The following is a 20796-nucleotide window of genomic DNA, read 5'->3' as shown; positions in this document are numbered from 1 at the left end:
ACTCACTCTTGGTGCGTAACTGAGAATGTTCCTGCATCAAGTATTTTGTTAAATCCTCTAGTGTATGAAATTTAATACACATTAGAAGAAATTCTGAGAAATGAAAATACACTAATTCTATAAAAAACACCTTGATGTGAACTCTTGCTATATTTTGACCAGTCTTGCATGAAAAAAAATCAACCTCCATAGCCTCAAAGATCAATATATGAAAGCTTACACTGGAATGAAGATTACTGTAAGGTTACCTGGAATGCTGATTCACAACACTGTTATTGCTGAGAGCTGACTGGTTTCAATAACACAGCAGGCACTGCTTTTGTTTTTGGGGGTTTTTTTCCCTTTAGAAAATTTAAAAAAAGGGAATGTGTAAAATTTTAACTTACTGAACCACAATCCATAAGAAAAGCTCCTTCTCTTGTCAACTTCTCTGCAGACAACTTCTGAAGGGGTGGTTGAGGAACAACTCTGTCATTTACATGTATTGTACTCTGTAATGAAAAATCAATACTCAGTAACACTAGAATTTTACCTTTAAAGGTAAAACAAAACAGGAAAAACACTGACAATCTGTAGTGAAATTTTGAGGATTCTCATATAACAAAATACTATGTTAAGCCTAGAATGATTATGTATGTCAAACAGTTCTAGAATGTTACTTATTCTAAAGGCTACTTTAATACCTAAAACATAATAATTAAAGTCAATTTAAGTTGCTCATGTAATATTTCTGATGCTACAGATGTAGAAATTTCAAAAGAATTACTACCGTTGACACTGAAGTTTTCTACAAACTTTTTTCCATTGCATTCAATTTCACTAGAAAGGTTGCAAGAGCAGAAAACCATCAAATTCTACTGCCTACAAGGAAGGGTTCAGTATATTATTGCATTCAATTAACAGGAAGTCCCCTGATTTAACAACCTGCCTGAAGTGATCCTTGGGTTTCTCCAGAGCCCTATGACCGATCTGATTAAAGAATCTGGCTGTTTGCACTGAAGGCTGTTATTGCAACTGCATCTGATTTCTGTATATAAAACCTTGAATCAATTATCAGATCTATTACACCCATTTACTACAGACAGCTGTAAATAATAAAAACACACTGAAGATGTTTCCAATACATACAATTTTCTTTACTTTCTTTGTATAACAAAAAAATATGGAATTAATTACTAATTACTGGAATTACAGTCATTGAAACAAGATGAAGTAAAATCACAGTTCTGCTCATACCACACTACGGTACTTGCAACTCAAGACTTGAAAATAATTTTTTTCTTGATTTTTTATAACTTAGGGGAAATGTTCCATTTGTATTACAGTAACAACATAAAATAACTGCAGCACAACACCAAATTTAATGGGTCATTAAAACTAGAAAATGCTCTAACCAGGCTTCATGCATTACCTCATCAGTCAGTCTGTCTATTCTGTACAAGTTGGGATGTATCATCTTCATCAAATGAACAAGAGGCTGGCTCTTCATCTGGCACATTGCATAGACACGATCATCCAAGCGTGTACTTGTGCCTGTTCTGAAGGCTTTCTGCAAGAGAACATTACTACTCAAACAAATCCTGTATTTTATGTCACATGTAAGAGTGCATTTCAAAATTCACATTTTCAAAGTGTCAAGCAAAGGTGGCAAAGCTTTTATAAAGAAATGTATCTTATTGGTAGAATCTTAATCATACAGCTTGAACAATATGTTTAAAACATAATCCAGTCCCTCCTTACTGATGAAGGAGAATAAATTTCTCCCTCAGTTTGTCTAAAATTTACATGCAACTGGTCCGGCATTTCTCATTTTTATTCTTGATAAGTGACACTGGTCTGTGAAATGCACCAATGCAATCTAACACAGGAAAGATATAAGACAAGCAGAGTTCAGGCAAGGTACATATGTGGACAAGACTAACTCTGAATTTATAGCAGTAAGAATTCAATGTGAAAGAAAAGCTTTGGAAGGGAAACACTTTCATGTTTTATAGGTGAAACTAGACTCTCATAGGATAAAATTTGTTTTTTAACTCTCTCCTACTGAATTTTTCAGATCTCCTTTAGAAGAAACCAGTACACAACTGCTGTGAGAAGCAACACAAAGAAGTAGACATCATATTCTAACTCAGTGGAGAACACTCCTATAATCAAAGTTAATATTCACTTCAAAAACAAAGCTAATGACATCACTCCTTCTCGGCTGCCACAAGCATTTTGATTTTGGTTTCTCTGTATCCTAGGTTTTATTCTTGTTAATAAAGATAATAAAAAAACCAAACCTAAACAACTTTTCCTAGCCACTCTTACTTCTGTCTTTTACACAGATCTTGATAATAAACAGTCTGCTTTTTCCCTGCCATTAACTGCATTTGTTATGCAAACATCAAAAAATCATAATCACTACATTACAGACTGAAGTAATCACTAAGCCAAAGAAAATAAATTATTATGCTTAAATCTCTTACAGGTTTTGTATAAAGATTTGTCCATCATAACACAACCAAGAACTGTCAGACATTAAAACCTTTATGCAATGAGATTTATTCATAACAAAACCCTGCAGGAAGCTCTCTCTTTTTAAGTATGATGTTCAGTAATCCAAACAAAGATATAATTAAAAGAATAATAAACAAAAGAGTAGTAACTACTTCTATGTGAACTTTCAACTATGTGACTTGAGTTTCTATTAAAAAATTTCATCATATCTCCATAGAAACTAATTTTTCTTATTGGAACTTTAAAGTATGGATTGGAATATATATATAAAATATACATTGGAAAATACTTGCTTTTTCCTTCATAACATAAAAACAAAGAAGTATTAATAAGCAGTTTCCAGCAACTTTTATGGGCTATATTAATTAGCCGCAAAAATCTGAGAAATGCTAATTGCAAATTATATATTTATTTTCATTGTAAAGCAGTATAAGACAAAACGTAAGAAATTAAAAATCAAGTAAAGTAATGTTCAGACATTAACAAATTAAAATAAGCTACTACAGTCATCTTCTACAATGAAGTCCAGTCAGCATAAAGACAGTAATCCAATTTCCATAATTTTAGAGAGCTGCAGACATTGCTTGACCTAGAACTGAAGAATTCCTCAAACGGAACAATCACCTAAACAACAAACAGTAATCCACTAGATCATACATACCTGTTTCAGAAGAGCCAAAATATAGAGTGGGAATAGCTTGAGGGAGTTCGGTGCTATCAGCATGGACTGCTGCAGATTTGAGGCAGTTGACATGTATGCTGCCAAAGAGTCCACCACGGCATTGACTAAGGCATCTCTTGCATCTGCAAGGCTGGATGAAACAGAGCGATCCACAGCTGGGGAATTAGGAAGGAAGAAGTTACTAGACATCTAGTACTTCACTCATTCCCTTAAATTTTTAAAATTTTACTCTCGCATTTGGTTTATGTTTCAAGACTAAAAAAATCTCCCAAATCACATCTATATTCTAATTTTTTTTAGGAGTAAATTAAAGATGGTCCACACAGAAACTCACTTTTACAATGCTTAAAAATATAGGGCAGCTAATTTCAGCTCTGTGGTTTGTACTCTTGAGAATTAAAATAAATTTTTAAAGCAGCCATACATTGTGAAGTCTAAATATAAATTTAAACCTTATAGAAACAACTTAACTATTGTTGAAATGCTGTTGCCCAACCTCCAAGATAAAATTTGCAGCAATTAATTTTGATTTTTTTTTCACACCTCCCACAAGAAATTTCTTCCATTACTTCAGTGGCATAATTGTGATTAGTGTAAATGCAGCTTCATCTTTCTCTGCTGAGCAAGGGTTGCCAGTCCTTTGGTTGGAGGAAGCCACCTGCTGGACTGAATGTGCATTTAAGAGGAGAGCACAGAATGGTTTGCATTGGAAGGGACCTTAAAAGATCATCTAGTTTCAATCCCAAAAGACAATTACATCCCAAAATACAGAATTACAATTTACTACTTCTAACTGATTTCAGTATTAATATACAATACAGCACATGCTAAAATGCTGCATAGTGATACACATTTAACAGGAGAGATCAGTCTATGAAACAGCTACTTATGACCCACAATTAAGGGAAAAGTAAGAAACCTCAACCCTGCAACAACAGAAGAATAGAAAACCAGTATCTCAGACACTGTTGTCAGAAATTCCCTTTTAGTCTCCAACAATTCACTAAAATAAATCACCGTTTCTTAAGTAATCTTAGAATGCTGAGTGAACAACAATGATAAAGATGATACAAAAATGAGAGTTTTGATCCAACTGTGTTATGATTCTTTGTCCTTTACTAACCCCCAGAAAAAACCCAAGAAGGCTCCTTTTTAAAAGACTAAAGTCAACTAAGATTCAGAACAAGGAGTATTCCAGTTCATAGCTTCAGTGTAAATTTGGTTTTGTCATCTTTTGCACTCACAGGCTTTAGCGTGCTGCACTTCAACCTTTTTTAACAATATCCAGGCTTTGTTCACTACTTATTTAAACAGTTGGCAAAATGAGGAACATGCAAAAAACCATGTGAATCTTCCTGGTCTGTACTCACCCATGTTTGCTAAGAGGCACACAATTGCTTGTACGTCTGCTCCTGCATATACATCAGACAGGGAACTCACTACAGGCAAGCAAAGTGTGTGCACCCGAATTCGACGTTCACCTAAGAGAAATTAGTGGAAATCATTATACATTCTCTTCTGGTAGAAGTAAACAAATTCAGTAATTACAGTATCGCCTCCCATCTAAGATGCACCCATTCTAGAAAACATACCAGTCAAGAAATTGCTGCAACACTGTCTCCCACTCCTGTCTCAACCTGTTCAAATTCTACTCTAAAGCAGCACAAATTGATAACACGAACTAGCAACATCCACAGTAAGTGTCTTGATCCTACAAATGAAGTACATTGATATCCATCCCAAAATTCTGTGGCATCTTCTATCATACAATTTAGTTGCTATTCTTTTTGCTCCCCCAGTGCAGTAACTGCAGCTTGTTACAATCCATCACAGGTTTGTGTACTTGGACAAAGTGCCTACAACATTACTGCTTGTAACAGTGGTCACACTTTTAAGTAAGAGTCTTGCTGAGCCAGCACTATGTCAGAGGCAGATGAAATTTTCACATTAAAACAGTGTTCATGAGGATTTCCGTTATGTGATGAACAGCCAAGCAGGCTTACTAGCTTACTAGCTCTGAAAAGATTCTTTTAGAGTTATAGAGAAGAACAAAAGACTGTGAAACTAACTTTACAAACATTACATCATAAAAAGAAACAAAAAGCCTGCTGACCAATTAATTCAAATTTATTTACCTTTACTGGAAGTATACAAAAGAGCTGTTTGAAAACAAACCAAAGATGTGTCAGTCAGGCTTTCCTCTATGGACATTTGTACTGCAAATCCAGCATCAGGATTGATATTGGCAAGAGAAAGCAAATCAGTGGATCGTACAAAAAAATTCCCATGGAAAGTGTGTATTGAAAGACCTAGAAGTAGATTAAATAATTCAGAGTGAGGTTAAAATAGCATGGAAAACTCTCACCAATAACTAAAACCTCAGCCCTCAAGCAAAGGTTGAAGAAAACAGTAAAAATTCTGTAATGCAGAACCAATTACATGAATCATTAGACATGATCCTGCAGAGTTCATGTTCAATTCTGAACACTCCAAAGTGAATGATGCCCTTACACTACACATCAACTTATAGTGAGATGGTACCATCAGCTAAAAAACAAAATAAAAAATCAAACACCAAAAGCTAACTTAACATAAAGAAGGTAACTCTTCAAAGAAAGAAAAATAATATTCAATTTAATGTTGCTAAAGACTAAGCACATTCAAAATAATTGCTAACACATTTACACCAACTGATCCATATGAATCAGTATTTAAGACACACCTTTTGTGCATCTTATACGCATAACTGCTTCAAATCCAATCTTTCTCGTAAGGTATCTTTTCAGGTCTTTTTGCAACTTTTCAGCCTGAGTAGGATTATGGCTGCGATGGAAAGATGGATAGTAATAGATGCATCCAGCAGAATACTTGGACATGCAAGCTGTGAAGGAAGGAAAGATAGTTAAGAAGTAAAACTTTAACATGAAATCAGGACATAAAAATTTTGTCCATACTTCCACAAGTTGCATCTATGTTCATCTTCTCAACATCACTCACATCAGTAAGACAATGAGAACTGTCCCAGACTCATGAAGATAGAAATGAACCACCCAACACATAATGACCTAATTATACACCAAGTTCAATAAGCATCCTACATTTGACAGCTAAGATTTAAGTGCTTGCAGAAATATCTAATGGTGTAGAGGCAAAATTAGGTGTATGTACAGAGACAAATCTTGGATAATTATCAAAACATGAAAACTGTTCTACCCCTATAATTAAACTTCATTTATTTCTTGCCACGTTTCTTCTTCCTGTTCTTGAGCAGGAGAATACTTCACATTTAAAACTCTGAAATCCTAGAATAAATTGTCTGATACCAACAATGCAATACTTCTGTTTTTTACTTCCATCAGCTTCAAGGTCAATTCCTTTGCAACATAAGCAGCAATTACAGAAGTGCTAAAATATTTATATGACTTAGGAATTCCTGTGCTTCTGAAGAGAGACAACAGTGCAGGGAATGAGGTACTCCTTACCAAGAGAAGCTAGATCAGAATATTGTGAACTTAAGAGAAATAAATCCACAGCAGTCTGCTGGCCAGAGCAGTCCAGTGCCAACTTCTTATAAAAGTCTGTTGCTGGACCAAGATGCTGGACCACCTTAAGTAAATAAATCACAGAGGGAGGAGTTATGACAACAATCATGCTTTTAGACTTCATAGAACTAAATACATACTATTCAGCAGCACATGAGTAACTGAGTCACAAATATTTGCAGTTTCTTTTGCTTGCCAAGAAAAATTATGGACCAAAGGCCAAAGACAGCTCATGCACTTCAAAACTAGTAATACCACACACACATGTATAAAGTAGTCATCTTAAACGCATAAACACAGACATAACAAAAATTTAGTTAATTGCTATAAATGAAGACCAAGCGATTGATCTGCAGAACTATCCAAGTCAGAAAGACATGGTCCTTAGTGTTTTGAAATGAGTAGTAAGGGAAGTTTTTTACCTTTGTGCTTGACCTTTGATTGGGATCCTCTCTGGAATGCAGAAGCCCTGCTCCCAAAGATGGTAACTGAGTTTGAAACACAGAGATCCGACCACCCGTTGGAGACATCAGTTTAAATGCAGCCTGAAGAGCAGGGCCCAATGCACTGTGTGTTTCTCTTGTATTGGTGAACATATTTGGTAATGCAGTCAATAGATCTTTTATCAGCTGCAGAACAGATTGAAAGGTGTTTTATGAGACTGCAAGCTTGAGTTTTTCTGCTGTTTCTAAAAAGCTGTACTGCCATGACTGAAGTGGCAGAATCAGTACCAAATATTTAAGTTCAGTTTTAACACACTAAGGAAAACAAAGTTGCAATTTTAAAAGCTATGATGCATCAACAAAACAACATGTAATACTTCCATAATGAAAAACTAGCATTGGAACTACATATTATGATTGGAACTACGTATTATGAAGATAAAGTTTGAATTAAAAGTTTAACAGGAACATCTGTTTTGAATATTTAACACCGTAAATTTAATTATGCATTTTGAGTAATCATACCTCTTTGCTTTCATGGAGATTTACTAGTAAACTATCTGGTGTAGGTAGGAAAATATCTGTGGAGAGACCAGAAAAAAAATTCATCAAAGAAAAAAATAACACTAGAACAAAACATTTCATTGTCCACTGCTACAAACATCATGAAACAGTCTACTTTTCTAGTATGTGTGTTACAGCTAAATATTCCTCGCAGATAAGTAAATTATATGCAGATATATGTGTTAGAGAGAACAATACAGTCTGTACAAAGCTTGCCTGAGTCAAAGCAAAATTATCTATTGAATTTCACATTTTAAACATAACTACTCTGTAGTTAGTGCAAGACTGTTTTTTAAAAAAATATTCTCATTCAATAACATTGACCTAATAACAAACAGTTGAGAGATTCTAATCTTTATTCTGGGAAAAAAAGGGTTCTTGAAAATTCATCTTCCATTTTCTTTTTACTTACCATCAATATCTGAGACAATCAGCATCTGAGGCTGTGATAAACCTTCTTGCAAGTTGTAAAACTGAACAGTGCTGTCAAACGTTATGAACCCTATCCTTGTTCTTGAATCTCCAGGCAGCCTGAAGCATTAAAAAATAAACTATTAAGCCCTAAATCTCTCTCTCAAGTCATACAGATACTCAGGGTTCCTGCTGATGTCAGCAGAAACTCAGTTCATGTGTAAAGAAATGAAGGGAGAACGTAAGAGGGCAGGTCTGAAACATGAATACAATCAATATTTCCTCAACATTTTCTGAAAAACTGAGGTAATGATTTAGTTTATAACACCAAGTGTTACAGGTAACATTCACTAATACATTGATGCTTTGTTCCACAAGAGAACTTAAGAAGTTCATTTAAACATTAAACTGACACACAAAAGAAGGCAGCCTTCTCAGTTCTTTAATAGAAAACAGTACATTTTGTTCTTTCCTAATTCAGAACTCCCCTTTACTAATGTAATTACAGAGCACTTACAGCTCTAAACCAAAATCTAATGTCTCTACAATGTAACACATTTATTTCTCATGTGGACCAAACTCCAATGTATGGCACAATGCAAAATTAAAGACTACATGGGATTTCTCAAGTAAAATACAAAAATCATCATGAAGTGGTGAAAACCGTGACAGTGACCAAGAGCAACAGAGAAAAATACTGTTGCTACCATCTGGGTATATAAATGCAGTGGATGCACTGATTTTCCTGCGGACTTTGCACGGGATTTTACGAATTATCCTAAAATAATTAAGCATATTTCTGAGATTCTGTTGACAAAACAGTCATAATAAATTGAACAAAGAAAGGCTGAACCAAAAATGGAAGCAAAGATTTTCAATGTGTATGTTAGGTTCTTCAAGAGAAAATCAAGTTCACCAAGAAAAATTTATAGAAAGGGATTTTCAAGGCAAGGTGCCAACAAGATTACAGTAATTTCACTAATACAAGCTGCACCGTTTTGACGAAAATTTTGCTCCCACACCGGAAATGCGGCTTATAACTCAGGATCGGCCAATATGTGAATAATTTTCTGACATTTTCAACCCCGGGAGTGCAAACCAAGTCAGTGCAAACTGCAAAGTCGAGCACCTGCCAGTAAAATCCTGCATTTATGCAGTTGTTACAAATTGGTTACTCTGTTGCGTGGCGGGTGGAGCTGCTCCGTGCAGGCAGCACAGGGGGTGGGGAAGGCGGGGTAGCTCCCTCCTGCCGGCCCCGCGGCCTGGGGGAGGCAGGGGTTCTCTCCTGCTTGGCCCCGCGGCCCGGGGGGGATGTGGGGGCTCTCTCCTGCTGCCCCGCGGCTCGGGGGGAGGCGGGGGTCTCCCGTCCCCGCGTGCCGCCACCACAGGAGCAGGCAGGTTCCATCCCCGCCTCCCACCACCGTTGCGGGTGCCGGCGGGCTCTGTGCCCCCCCTGCCACCGTGGCGCAGCGCTGGGCCAGGGCGAGCGAGCCCAGCGGTGGCGGTGGCTGGCCCTGAGCGGCCCTGCCGAGCGGCAGCGCCGAGCTGGGCCACCCAGCCCTGTCGGTAGCCCCGAGTCCTCACAGCCCAAGCTGAGCCAGTAAACCCCGCCTTGCTGCGATTCTGTTACTATTTGGCAACTTTGTTGCACGCGGGTCCTCCCTGCAAATGACAGAGTAGCTTATACTCAGGTGTGGCTTATTTATGGATAAAGAACGAAATGTTTGCCAACACACGGCGATGCGGCTTATACTCAGTGCGGCTTGTATTCGTGAAATTACTGTAGTTGTTAAAAGGCTTGAACACAATGAAGTTCATTAACCCTCGCTCAAAATGCACCACGAACAATCCCATACATTCTGTCCCAGTGCAAAAATAAAAATACAGAAATTGGTACACAATAACTCTGAAAAAACCAAACTCACAACACAATTCACCCAGGCAATCTTACTCCAGTAACAATATTCCAGTTTGCAGCACCTCAGACCTTTTAGCACAAAAACCAGGTACAGTAATTTCACGATTATAAGCCGCACTGAGTATAAGCCGCACCTTCCGGGTGTCAGCAACTTTTCGTTCTTTGTCCATATATAAGCTGCACATTACAATACAGAGTGTGATAAAAGGTATCTATTCTATCACCATCTATTGAGGGTGGGGGCGGTGATCCTTATCTCCGCAGGAGATATTCTGCTAATGAGTCATCCACCGAAACCAGGCGGGGCATTGTTCTTTATCTTTTCACAACCCATCCTTCCTACAGCGAGTCATTTTCTGCTAATGGCCCACTGAGTCCCACTGTGGGACTGATAAAATTACTTCATCCCATTGGAAGTTGCTCCAGCCAGGGGGAAGAGCCAAACATTTCTTACCAAGATAAAAACAGAGGTTTTGGAACACTAAGGGAGTCCCTTTCTCCACTGGACTCCAGAGGAAAACTGGATTTCTCCACATCACCACTGGACCTCCTGAGGGAAACTGCACCTTCTACAGGAGCACTGCTCCAACTGAATCACATCTGTCACTGCAGGAGGATGCAGCCACCATTTAATAGGACTGCTACCAACATCCTGCCTGACAGGGTGTGAGGCTGTACTCTGACTTTGTCAGGGTTTGGAGTCTGTTTCTTTGTAGTACTGTATTTCTATTTTAATTGCCCTAGTAAAGAACTGTTATTCCCAATTCCCATATTTTTGCCTGAAAGCCCCTTGATTTCAAAATTATAATAATTTGGAGGGAGGGAGTTTACATTCTCCATTTCAAAGAGAAGTTTCTGCCTTTCTCAGTAGACACCTGTCCTCCAAACTAAAACAGCAACTTTTTGTTCTTTGTCCATATATAAGCCACACCTGATTATAAGCTGCACTTTGGGTTCGGACCAAAATTTTAGTCAAAATGGTGTGGCTTATAATAGTGAAATTACTGTAATTTATTAAAACCTCTGTAATTTATTATTTGCTGGTCTGGGGTTACACAATCAACATGTTGTTAGAAGTTACAGGTAAATATTCCTTGCAGTAAATAATTAAATTATATGTAGACACACATGCAGAGAACACATTCCAGGCAATGGAACTTCTGCTCTTTAGGGACAAAACGTTTAGACCCTTTGAAACTGCTTTCAAAATTTTCAGTTGCAGTTTTTTATAACAACATGTTAGCTGATTTGTAAAGATTATTTATACTCTTACTTGTCTAGGTTTTCCAGCAATGACTGGCAGAGTATTGTCAAATATCCAGCCTCCACTGCATTATGAGACACGTCTAAAACAAATAAATATACCGCAGGCTGAGGAGGACGAAGCTACAAAATAAAAATAAAAATAAAAACAAAAACACTCAAAAATCATATTCAAAGAAATGTTAAAAGTGATTAGTCATTAGAAAGAGAAGGAGGAAAAGGGAATACTTAGAAAAATGCAAGATATACGTTATGCAATAAAGGTAATTTACTAAGCAATCCACAGTGGTTAAAAAATGTTATACTTCAGGGGAAAAAAATAGTATTTTAGTCCCTCCTTTCAACAGTCAATTAAAACATGATGAAAGATACAGACTTCCATCTTTTAAATTCCATTGCTCCCTCAGTACATGAACAATGTAATCCATGAAACAGGGTTAAAGCATTCTACCTACACCCTTTCTCCAACTATGTAACAACCTGTGTTTATTCACTGTTAAATGTCTGCCACAATGTTTCAATGCAAAGACATGAGAACAATTTATTTGGGCCATTGCTAATAATGTCATTATGAACTAGACCTTTTAGCCAGGCAGTCAAGACCATCATCCCAGCAATTGCAAACTGACTCCTAATAAGAAGCATTTCTTCACAATTACTAACTAGAAATTTGAAGCTGAATTAATTTGCTCTTTAGTCTATTACTGGTCTTTCAAAACCTCCTCACAATGAGGGGAAAGGTAGAAATCACATTGCATCAGATCCAAATCTGCCATGTTGAACTACACTAGATGACAATATATATTGAATTACTTTTAACTCAAAAGCTTCTGATTGTTTACACCAGCCAAAACTCAAAACATTAATTTAACCATTCCTTAGTGTTAAGAGGAGCTTCACAGAAAAATTAATACACACCACTGGGTCAATATGCAACATTAATTTCAAGCACTATTATATTAATATGCAAGTGCTGTTGAAGTTACTATGAAAACTTTTTTTTACCATATAGTCTGAAGAAGCAATGAATTCCACTGTAGAATTTTGCACCTCGGGCCGTTTATGAGGCTCCCCATAAGACCGTGTCAGAGGATTATACATAAATTCTTCAGGAACTATTAAAAAAAAATTTCCCCAAAATACACATTATATTTTTGTCAGAAAATAAAAAATTGCAGCTAAATGCAAAGTAATGTAGGCACACTTCAGTTATTGCAACAGCAAAAAAATTAAGGATACATAAAAAAAGGAACATTTCAAATATTTCAAGCATATCTTTAACATCAAAGTTCAGTAAACTGGAAAGAAAAGGTTTATTTTAAACAACAACAGATCCTCAACTATAAAACAGCAATGCAAGTAGAGCATTCCACAAGAAGCCGGAATCTGCTTCTCATAACCTCAGGCCTGGATTGTAGTTGTCATCATGTTTCCATTAGCATTTTGCAGCAGCAGTCAGTGGGATTAGCTGATTTCATTAGACAAGTAATCAGCATATTATGAATACATCTTCTTCGTCTCCCAAAGATTGCAAAACAATCTTTTGCTTCAAGAAAAAGTACAACACACCCGACTTAAGGTGTTCTTCAAAATCTCTGGATCATAAGGATATCCTCACTGTAGTCTACATCTTAATCTAAAATATCCCATAGACTGATATGATGCAAATACTTAATACTTGAAAAAGATTCTATAAATGCAATCATCTCCTGCTATAGTCACTTACCATCATTAACTCTATAGCACAGGTTGCATTTCCACCGCCTTTGATCAATGAAAGAAACAAAAGGGTTGATATAAGTCCTGCAGGATCTGCACCTCACTATTGTGCTTGATGTTATTACTGGTAATTGCTAAAAAGGAAACAATGAAAAGCAGTCACAAAGGTATGTAACAGACTTTATGGAAAACATCTCTGTGCAGTACAGTTCATAAAAGTTTTGTAAGACTACATTTTCTATCATCTTTCCTTTTAGCTGTTTAGTTCAATTTCACAGAGTAGTTATGATGGCTATTAAAAACAATCTCCCCCTTAAAACCACAAACACTCCAATTTAATTATTGCCTTAATACAATCTCAAAATCAAAGATGTAGTAAAATCTTAAATGAAGTTTCCTTAAATTATAGCTACTACGGCAAAAGGAATTATGCAAGGACAACTTTTGAGTGACTCTATATGAAATATGACGCACAGCAAAACTTACACAAAGAACACACATTTAATAAAAAGAAGTTATACCAGACAGTTATTCACATTTTTACATAAATGCAAATAAATTAGATTGAGAGAAGTTGCTTAACAATTATGAATATAGCTTCAGTCTTACACAGTGTTTATGTTCTGTAACAGCAAGTATCAGGCCAGTCACACATTCAAACCCAGCACCTCTCTTCAGGAGAGCTCTGTGAACACCTTTTCAGGATGTATCTGACAATTGTGAGCCCAACAGAGAGAGTGGCAATTCCTTGGAGAACCACAGGCAAGCAAAGATTTCCAACAATGAAAAAAGAAACTTGAAGGGCTTCTCCCTTATGCATTTCAATGAAGTAGCAATTTCAAGGTTTTTTTTGCTCTCTTCCTCTCCAAGTCACAGACAATTTTTTGGTACTTCCATTAAACTTAGGACTTAGAGTTCATTATATTTTATTGTTTGAATGAAAATAGAACAAATACATATATATAAAGCAAACACACACACACACAAGTAAGGTACTTTACCGTTAGGTCCCTGAAGGGATGCAGCAACAAACCCAAAGGAAGCTTAGCTTTGTTTAACAAAGCCTGAGTCTGTGGAATATTTGTCAATGTACAACGAAATGAGCTGAAAGGAAATAGAAACATTATGTTAAAAAAGAAATTTTAAAAGATGTTGAAAACATTGTGTTAACACCTGATTTTAAAGAACTTAAAAATCAAAGAAATTCTATGTTTTACAAGGATGATCTGATTTTAAAAAATGCAAAAAGATTTTTAAAAAGGCTTTGTAAAGAAACGACAACAAAAAACACTCCCCTGCTCCACAGTTTAGTAGTTCAGCAATGCAAGTATACAAAAACTAACTTGCAATTAAGAGACAGAACTGCTTTAGATACAACACTCAATAATAATGATGTATTTTTCAGTTCATTATAAAGATTTTTCCAGCAAATAGAGTATTTAACTCAGAATGTCATATTCATATAAGAAAACAGTAGAAAAGGATCCCAAATGTGGAGTCAAAACCTTCTGTTTCGTGCAACATGAAGGGACACCAAAAAAGCCCAATACACAAACAGTGCTGTCCAAAGTTCCACATGTAAGAGTGATTTCCAGGCCTTCAGTCTTCTGATTTTTCTGATTTCTGTTTTCTGGTGGGACCATGCACTGTCACTACAGTAATAAGGATGTTGAGTCACTTCCGGGCAATGAAGAATATTTATTTTGGAATTACAAATAAAATCTTTGGGGAACAGCACTTTCCATTGTACTTAGCTGCATTTGACTTGGGATAGTTGACAATACTACTTGTGGTTAGATAGGCAAGCCGATCGGAAGATCACACGGTGTACGGGAAGATAGGGTCCCCACCCTCTCCAAAGATGCTAACCAATAGTGTTGTAACAAGTGGCGTGACAGCCGTGATGCAAGCGCATCACGGGTATAAAAGGATGAGCTTGCAGAAAATAAAACGCATTTCGCCATGCACCACATTGGTGCAGTGTGCGATCTGTCCGTCAGGCCTGTATGTATGCCGACGTGTCTCTCCTTTTGAACTGGGTCGTCACACCTCCGTGAGGCAACACAGTGGTGCCGAAACCCGGGAAAAGGAAAGTCGTCCCCGGTGTGCAGGTGAGGGAAAGTCGCCCCCCGACGCTCGGGTGAGGGAAAGTCGCCCCACGACGCACAGGCAGATAGCCCCCCGACGTACGGGCGCGGGCGGATAGCCCCCTGACACACGGGCGTGGGTGACCGGGTGACGGGAGTCTCGCCGGTCGAGGAGAGATGGCCGAAGCAGCGGGACTGACTTCTAGGAGGGAGGACGCTCCCAGTACCGTTGAGATGGAAGCGTTCGACAAGGTAGTTTTGGAATTGCATAATCAGTGGGGGATCAATTGTAAAAGGAAGGATTTCGAGTGCGCGATTACGTGGCTGATAAAGTTGGGTGCAATCGATCGTCCTGTCAACGTGCTGCACTCAGAGTGCCGGGATAAGTGCACTAATGCACTCGCGAATGACGTTATGTTTTCGGGATCGAGTAAGTGTCTCAAAAGTTGGGGGAGAGTTACGCGAGTGCTGCAGAAAGCATTGTTCGAGCAAGAGGTGTGGAGTGCAGCTCAGAGCTGCTTAAAAGTGATTTCAAAAGTGGGGGTAGGAGCTGCTACGCAGACGGCGTTCGGTGACTACCCTGCGGATTCGGATTTGCTATCTGAAGTTGGAGAGCGTTCGCGGTTGCGGTCTTGGTCCTCCAATTCTACTCCCAATTTAACTGCTAAGCAGGGTCAGCAGTTAGGACGTGTTAATGCTTGCGGGTTCGAAAGCGGTTTCGCCAGTGCGGTCCCCGAGGAGGTTAGGTGGGGGGCCACCACCATATGCACCACAACATGGCGCTGGGAGAGAGGGAGAAGGGCGGGGCAAGGAGTCGTTTCCCGCCATGGACACGTGCAAACGAGAACCCGAGCAGAAGGGGGAGGAGAGCGCGGACGACAAGAGGGAGGAGAGCCCAAGGCCCAATCAGGGAGCGTGCCCCAGAACACTCCCCTTTAAGGAAGGGAACTCCCCTAAAGAGGGGCGGAGAAGGGGAGGGAGAGAGAGAGGGCGGAGCCCAAGCAAAAGTCACCGCAGGCCGGAAACTCCTCATCATTTGACTTCCTCCTCCGAGTCAGATGAGGACTACGGTTACTCACAGTATCCCAAGCACTACCGCTCGCGGCCCCGGTGGGATACAAGGCGGCGGGATACAAAGCGGTACCTTTCTACCTCAGATTCCGATTCAGATAGGGAAAAAATACCAGCGGTTTTTACCAAACTCACAGGTTTATCGGCATTCCATGCAGTTAAAAAGGGCTTACAAAAACCGATGCCGCTTACAGACTGGAAAGAAATCCAAATGGCGTGTGCTGACATAGCTCCATCCATGGCACAAGCATTCCCAGTTAGGAGAATAAATAACGATTTACCGGCTTACTCCCCTGTAAACCACAAAGACGCGCAAGCAGTCGTCAAAGCCATTGCCTAAAAGGGAATTAATTCCGCGATGGTGTCCACCCTGATTGACGGCATTTTCGGCAATGACGACATGCTGCCTTTCAATATCAAACAAACATGCAGGATGATTTTCGATGGTGCAGGGATGATATATATGCTCACCAAAGTCACTGGGGATCACCATCCGCTGCGCAACTCTAGTTTACAGCGGTTAATGGGTAATGACTCACAAATGGTCAGCCCTCAAGCACAAGCCCAAGGCTTACGAGCCTCAGAAGTCGCGGTCACAACCCGCGCTGCCAGGGAGGCCATCTGTGCCGCATGCAGAATAATCTCCAAGCCTGCCCCATGGACTACTATTAGGCAGAGTGAAAGCGAAAGCTTTACAAAGTTTGTGGACCGCCTTCAAGCTGCCGTAGATGCGTCAGACTTGCCGGCAGAAGCCAAGGGTCCAGTCGTGGCCAGCTGCCTACGACAACAATGCAATCATGTCACCAAAGAAATCCTGCGCTCAGTGCCACCAGGCACCAGTATCGCAGCAATGATTAAGCACGTCACGAGAGAAGAAAACCTAGCCCCAGTCCAAGTCGCAGTGGGCACTGCCTTAGCCCCAATCCCAGCTGCAGTCAGTGCTGCTGTAGCTGAAGTAATGGCAGTTCAAAGTCATCGAGGTCGCAACCAGTCAGCACTAAAAATGAGATAGGAGAATGCAGGTGGGATGGAAATTACTCACGACAGGTCGAGGGTACGCGGCGGTTGAGAAAGATAATATCATTAAGTGGTGTCCATTAAAATCAATAAAGCCCGTGCTAGGTAACAAATCTAATGAGACTTGTGAGTTTCTCTTGGCAGGTCTACCGCTATAACCTTCCTCGACAATTTCGCCTCTCACCACCAAGACAAACAACGGCGATTACACAGCAACGTATGTGCTTGGGTGTTCTCCTGTTTCTAAGCCTGCCTCACACTGCACAAGGAGAACCAGATGCACATCCCTACCGGCCATGCGCGTGGATATTTCACAATCCCGCAGACGGTAGAGTAATTGCGCAGACTGTATCTAACGCTCCCAGTTTCATTGTTCGCCTCAGTGACATATTTAACCCAGAACAAATAGGACTTGACCCTCAAGGAAAGCCCTCTGATTACATTAATTGGGGAATGTACTGGTGCCCCAGTTCCAACCCTGGAAAAGGCTACTGCGCCTATCCTGGGTATGGGTTCTGCGGGTATTGGGGGTGTGAGACCATTGTAACCAGTAACCAGTGGGTACCAACAAAAAGGGATGATTTCCTGGACGTAACCTTTTGGCCAAAGAACTGCAAGCGACCCATATATGGAAAGAGTGGAATGGTCGCTATGAAGGGAAGCTGTTCTCACCTAAACATAACAGTCCTGCAACCCCAAGATGTCAGTTGGTCGCTGGGACGGAAGTGGTCAGTATTCATCCACAGCTGGGACGTAGACCCGAGCACAATCGTTCAGATTGTCAGGGTTCCACCACAACACCACATAGCTCTAGGACCCAATCAGGCTGTAGTTCAACAACACCATCGCATAAGTAACATTCCCATGCCTAGCATTACCACTGTCGCACCAGCATTTTATGACACCCTTGAGCTAACTTCTCACGCGCTTTTCTATCGCATGCTTAACATGGCATTCTCGTCACTAAATGCAACAAAGCCGGACCTTACCAACTCTTGTTGGCTTTGTTACGACACCAATCCACCCTTCTACGAAGGAGTAGCCCTTAACATCATGTTTAGCTACTCCAAGGAAAGCGACCCCAAACGATGCCCGTGGAACAGCCCCTGGAAGGGAATCACCTTAGAGCAAGTCTCCGGTAAAGGTATCTGCGTAGGCAGCAAAGGAATAGTACAGCGCTACAAAGAAATTTGTAACGTTTCTGTCACCTTAGATAAAGCTCAGTCCTGGCCAGTTCCATCAGCCTCAGGAATATGGGCCTGTAAATCCACAGGTGTTACCCCATGCATTTCCATCAGACATTTTGACGAGGCTAACGATTTTTGTGTTCAGGTTGTTGTCGTTCCCAGGATCCTGTACTATTCTGACGACAAAGTGCTCCACCACCTGGAAGAAAATCCCTCGCGGCAAAACCGAGAGCTAATTACCGCCACCAGCCTCACAGTACTTTTAGGCCTAGGAGCGACGGGCACAGTAACAGGTGCCTCTGCGTTGGTGTCTCGGAATCAAGGCTTAGCCCAGTTGCAAAAAACGGCTGACGAGGACTTACGCAGAATCCAAAAGACCGTTTCAGACCTCGAGGAATGCGTTGATTCCCTCGCAGAAGTAGCGTTGCAAAACAGACGCGGACTGGATCTCCTGCTAATGCATCAAGGAGGTCTATGCGCTGCTCTTAATGAGAAGTGCTGCTTTTACGCCAACAAATCCGGACCAATCAGACAATCCTTGGCAGAACTCCAGCAAAGACGTGAGCAACGCAGCAGACAATTTTCCCAACAAACCTGGTTCGATTCGCTTTTTAACCAGTCTCTATGGATTACTACCCTCATATCCACTTTAGCAGGACCAGTTATAGTCGTGTTCGCACTCATGTTCGGTCCCTGTCTCCTCAATAAGTTAGCCCAATTTGTTAAAGCCCGTTTAAGTAGAATAGATGTTATGTACCTGGAACAAAGGCAACTAGCCTAAGTTTAAATCATCAGTTCGTTTACTAACACATTGCAGTTACTTTCAATGTTACTAACAAGTTTGCAATTTCATTAATACAAGTTTAACACAGCTGTAAAGTTCTTTGTTCACGGAGAGGGGGGAAATGTGGTTAGACAGGCAAGCCGATCAGAAGATCATGCCGTATACGGGAAGATAGGGTCCCCACCCTCTCCAAAGATGCTAACCAATAGCGTTGTAACAACTGGCGTGACAGCCGTGACACAAGCGCATCACGGGTATAAAAGGATGCGCGCGCAGAAAATAAAACACATTTCACCATCCACCACATTGGTGTAGTGTGCGATCTGTCCGTCAGGCCTGTATGTATGCCGACGTGTCACTCCTTTTGAACTGGGTTGTCACGCCTCCACCGTGAGGTAACAACTACTTAATGTTAATTAGAGGAAAAAGGATATGTGATTGTAGAATTACCACAGTAAAATATACTCATAAATTATTAAGTGAATTCAGGCATAATCAGAATGTTTTTATGGAAAAAATCCTGCGCAATATTCAAAATATTCTATGAAACATATTGTGCAACATTAATGTGTTTATTAAAATGCCTTTTTTTAAAAAAAATTAATAAAACAAGGTGAAGATATAGAAAAATTATTAAAATACTAAGAAACTAGCTACACTCACTGCATATAATGTATTCTGATGGCAGGACATTCATAGTACTTGTTAATGATTCAGAAGATAAACTTATTTTCAGTTGAAAGGGGTTTTATTAGTTCATCACTAAGATTTAAAGTTAGAAGTCAGTTTAGACACTTTTTGACATTTGAAATAATTATTGCCCACTAAAAAATATAAGACACTGTCCCAGATACAGTAAACTTACTCTGGACTGCAGTTTAATTTCCTAAGATCAGAATTCAAGTTAGGCACAGGTGCTGGAACTGAAGACACTGGTAAAATATTTCTATCATGTGTAAGGTTTACTGGTCTCAAGCTTTCTGGCTGCTGAGAATGCTGTAGACTTAATCCTCCTAAAGAAGAGGACAGTTGGTTCACACCTGGATATTGCTGTAAAAGGTAAGAGCATGACAAACAGGTAAACACACAATCATGTTTAAACAATAATCTTCAATCTTCTTGTAGTGCCCTCCCTTTCAGATGTATTTAAAATAGATATACCAGCACTTAGTAACAAAAGGAGTATTGTACTGTAGAAATTTAAAAACGCTATGGCAAATGTGACACAGCTTCCAAAGGTATCATAGGACACAATTCAAATTCATTACACAAATCAACACTGGAAGTCACACGCAATCCTTCAATCTCTCCAGGCATAAAAAAAAAGTTACTAAAAAGGTTGACACAATTTCTCTCCCACTCTCCTCTGCAATTTAACTTTAGTTACAATCAACTTTTCCAAGTTACAGACACTGACTTTAAATATTTATTTTTAAATTAAAACAAAACACCATAGAAGAAAAGAAAAGGGTAGGTTGGAAGGCACCCTTGAGGTCTGGTAGTCTAACCCCCTGGTCAAGCAAAGCTAACTTCAATGTTAGTTTAGGTTGCTCATATAGATGCATCCAGCTAAGTTTTGAAAATCTCTAAGGATTGACAATTTCACAGC

At 39.5% G+C, this 20796-nt stretch overlaps 1 protein-coding gene across 2 annotated transcripts in view; it reads right to left on the bottom strand.

Annotated features, from left to right (window-relative positions):
* SEC24B (SEC24 homolog B, COPII coat complex component) overlaps positions 1 to 20796 on the bottom strand; it is a 60486-nt gene that overhangs the window by 9561 nt on the left and 30129 nt on the right. For both annotated transcript variants that reach the window (XM_033060376.2, XM_033060375.2), the window contains 15 exons: positions 20053 to 20237; positions 14043 to 14145; positions 13049 to 13175; positions 12328 to 12437; positions 11333 to 11445; positions 8143 to 8261; positions 7692 to 7747; positions 7146 to 7352; positions 6664 to 6787; positions 5904 to 6062; positions 5317 to 5490; positions 4552 to 4662; positions 3161 to 3336; positions 1412 to 1549; positions 387 to 491 (listed from right to left, as the gene is read on the bottom strand). In XM_033060376.2, coding sequence (XP_032916267.1) covers positions 387 to 491; positions 1412 to 1549; positions 3161 to 3336; positions 4552 to 4662; positions 5317 to 5490; positions 5904 to 6062; positions 6664 to 6787; positions 7146 to 7352; positions 7692 to 7747; positions 8143 to 8261; positions 11333 to 11445; positions 12328 to 12437; positions 13049 to 13175; positions 14043 to 14145; positions 20053 to 20237 — 2007 coding nt within the window. The remainder of the gene's footprint in view (positions 1 to 386; positions 492 to 1411; positions 1550 to 3160; positions 3337 to 4551; positions 4663 to 5316; positions 5491 to 5903; positions 6063 to 6663; positions 6788 to 7145; positions 7353 to 7691; positions 7748 to 8142; positions 8262 to 11332; positions 11446 to 12327; positions 12438 to 13048; positions 13176 to 14042; positions 14146 to 20052; positions 20238 to 20796) is intronic.

This window comes from Catharus ustulatus, chromosome 5, assembly GCF_009819885.2.
Source record: "Catharus ustulatus isolate bCatUst1 chromosome 5, bCatUst1.pri.v2, whole genome shotgun sequence".
Taxonomy (NCBI): Eukaryota; Metazoa; Chordata; class Aves; order Passeriformes; family Turdidae; genus Catharus; species Catharus ustulatus.
Note: the sequence above shows the minus strand (reverse complement) of the source record. Positions and strands in the feature narration are given on the sequence as shown.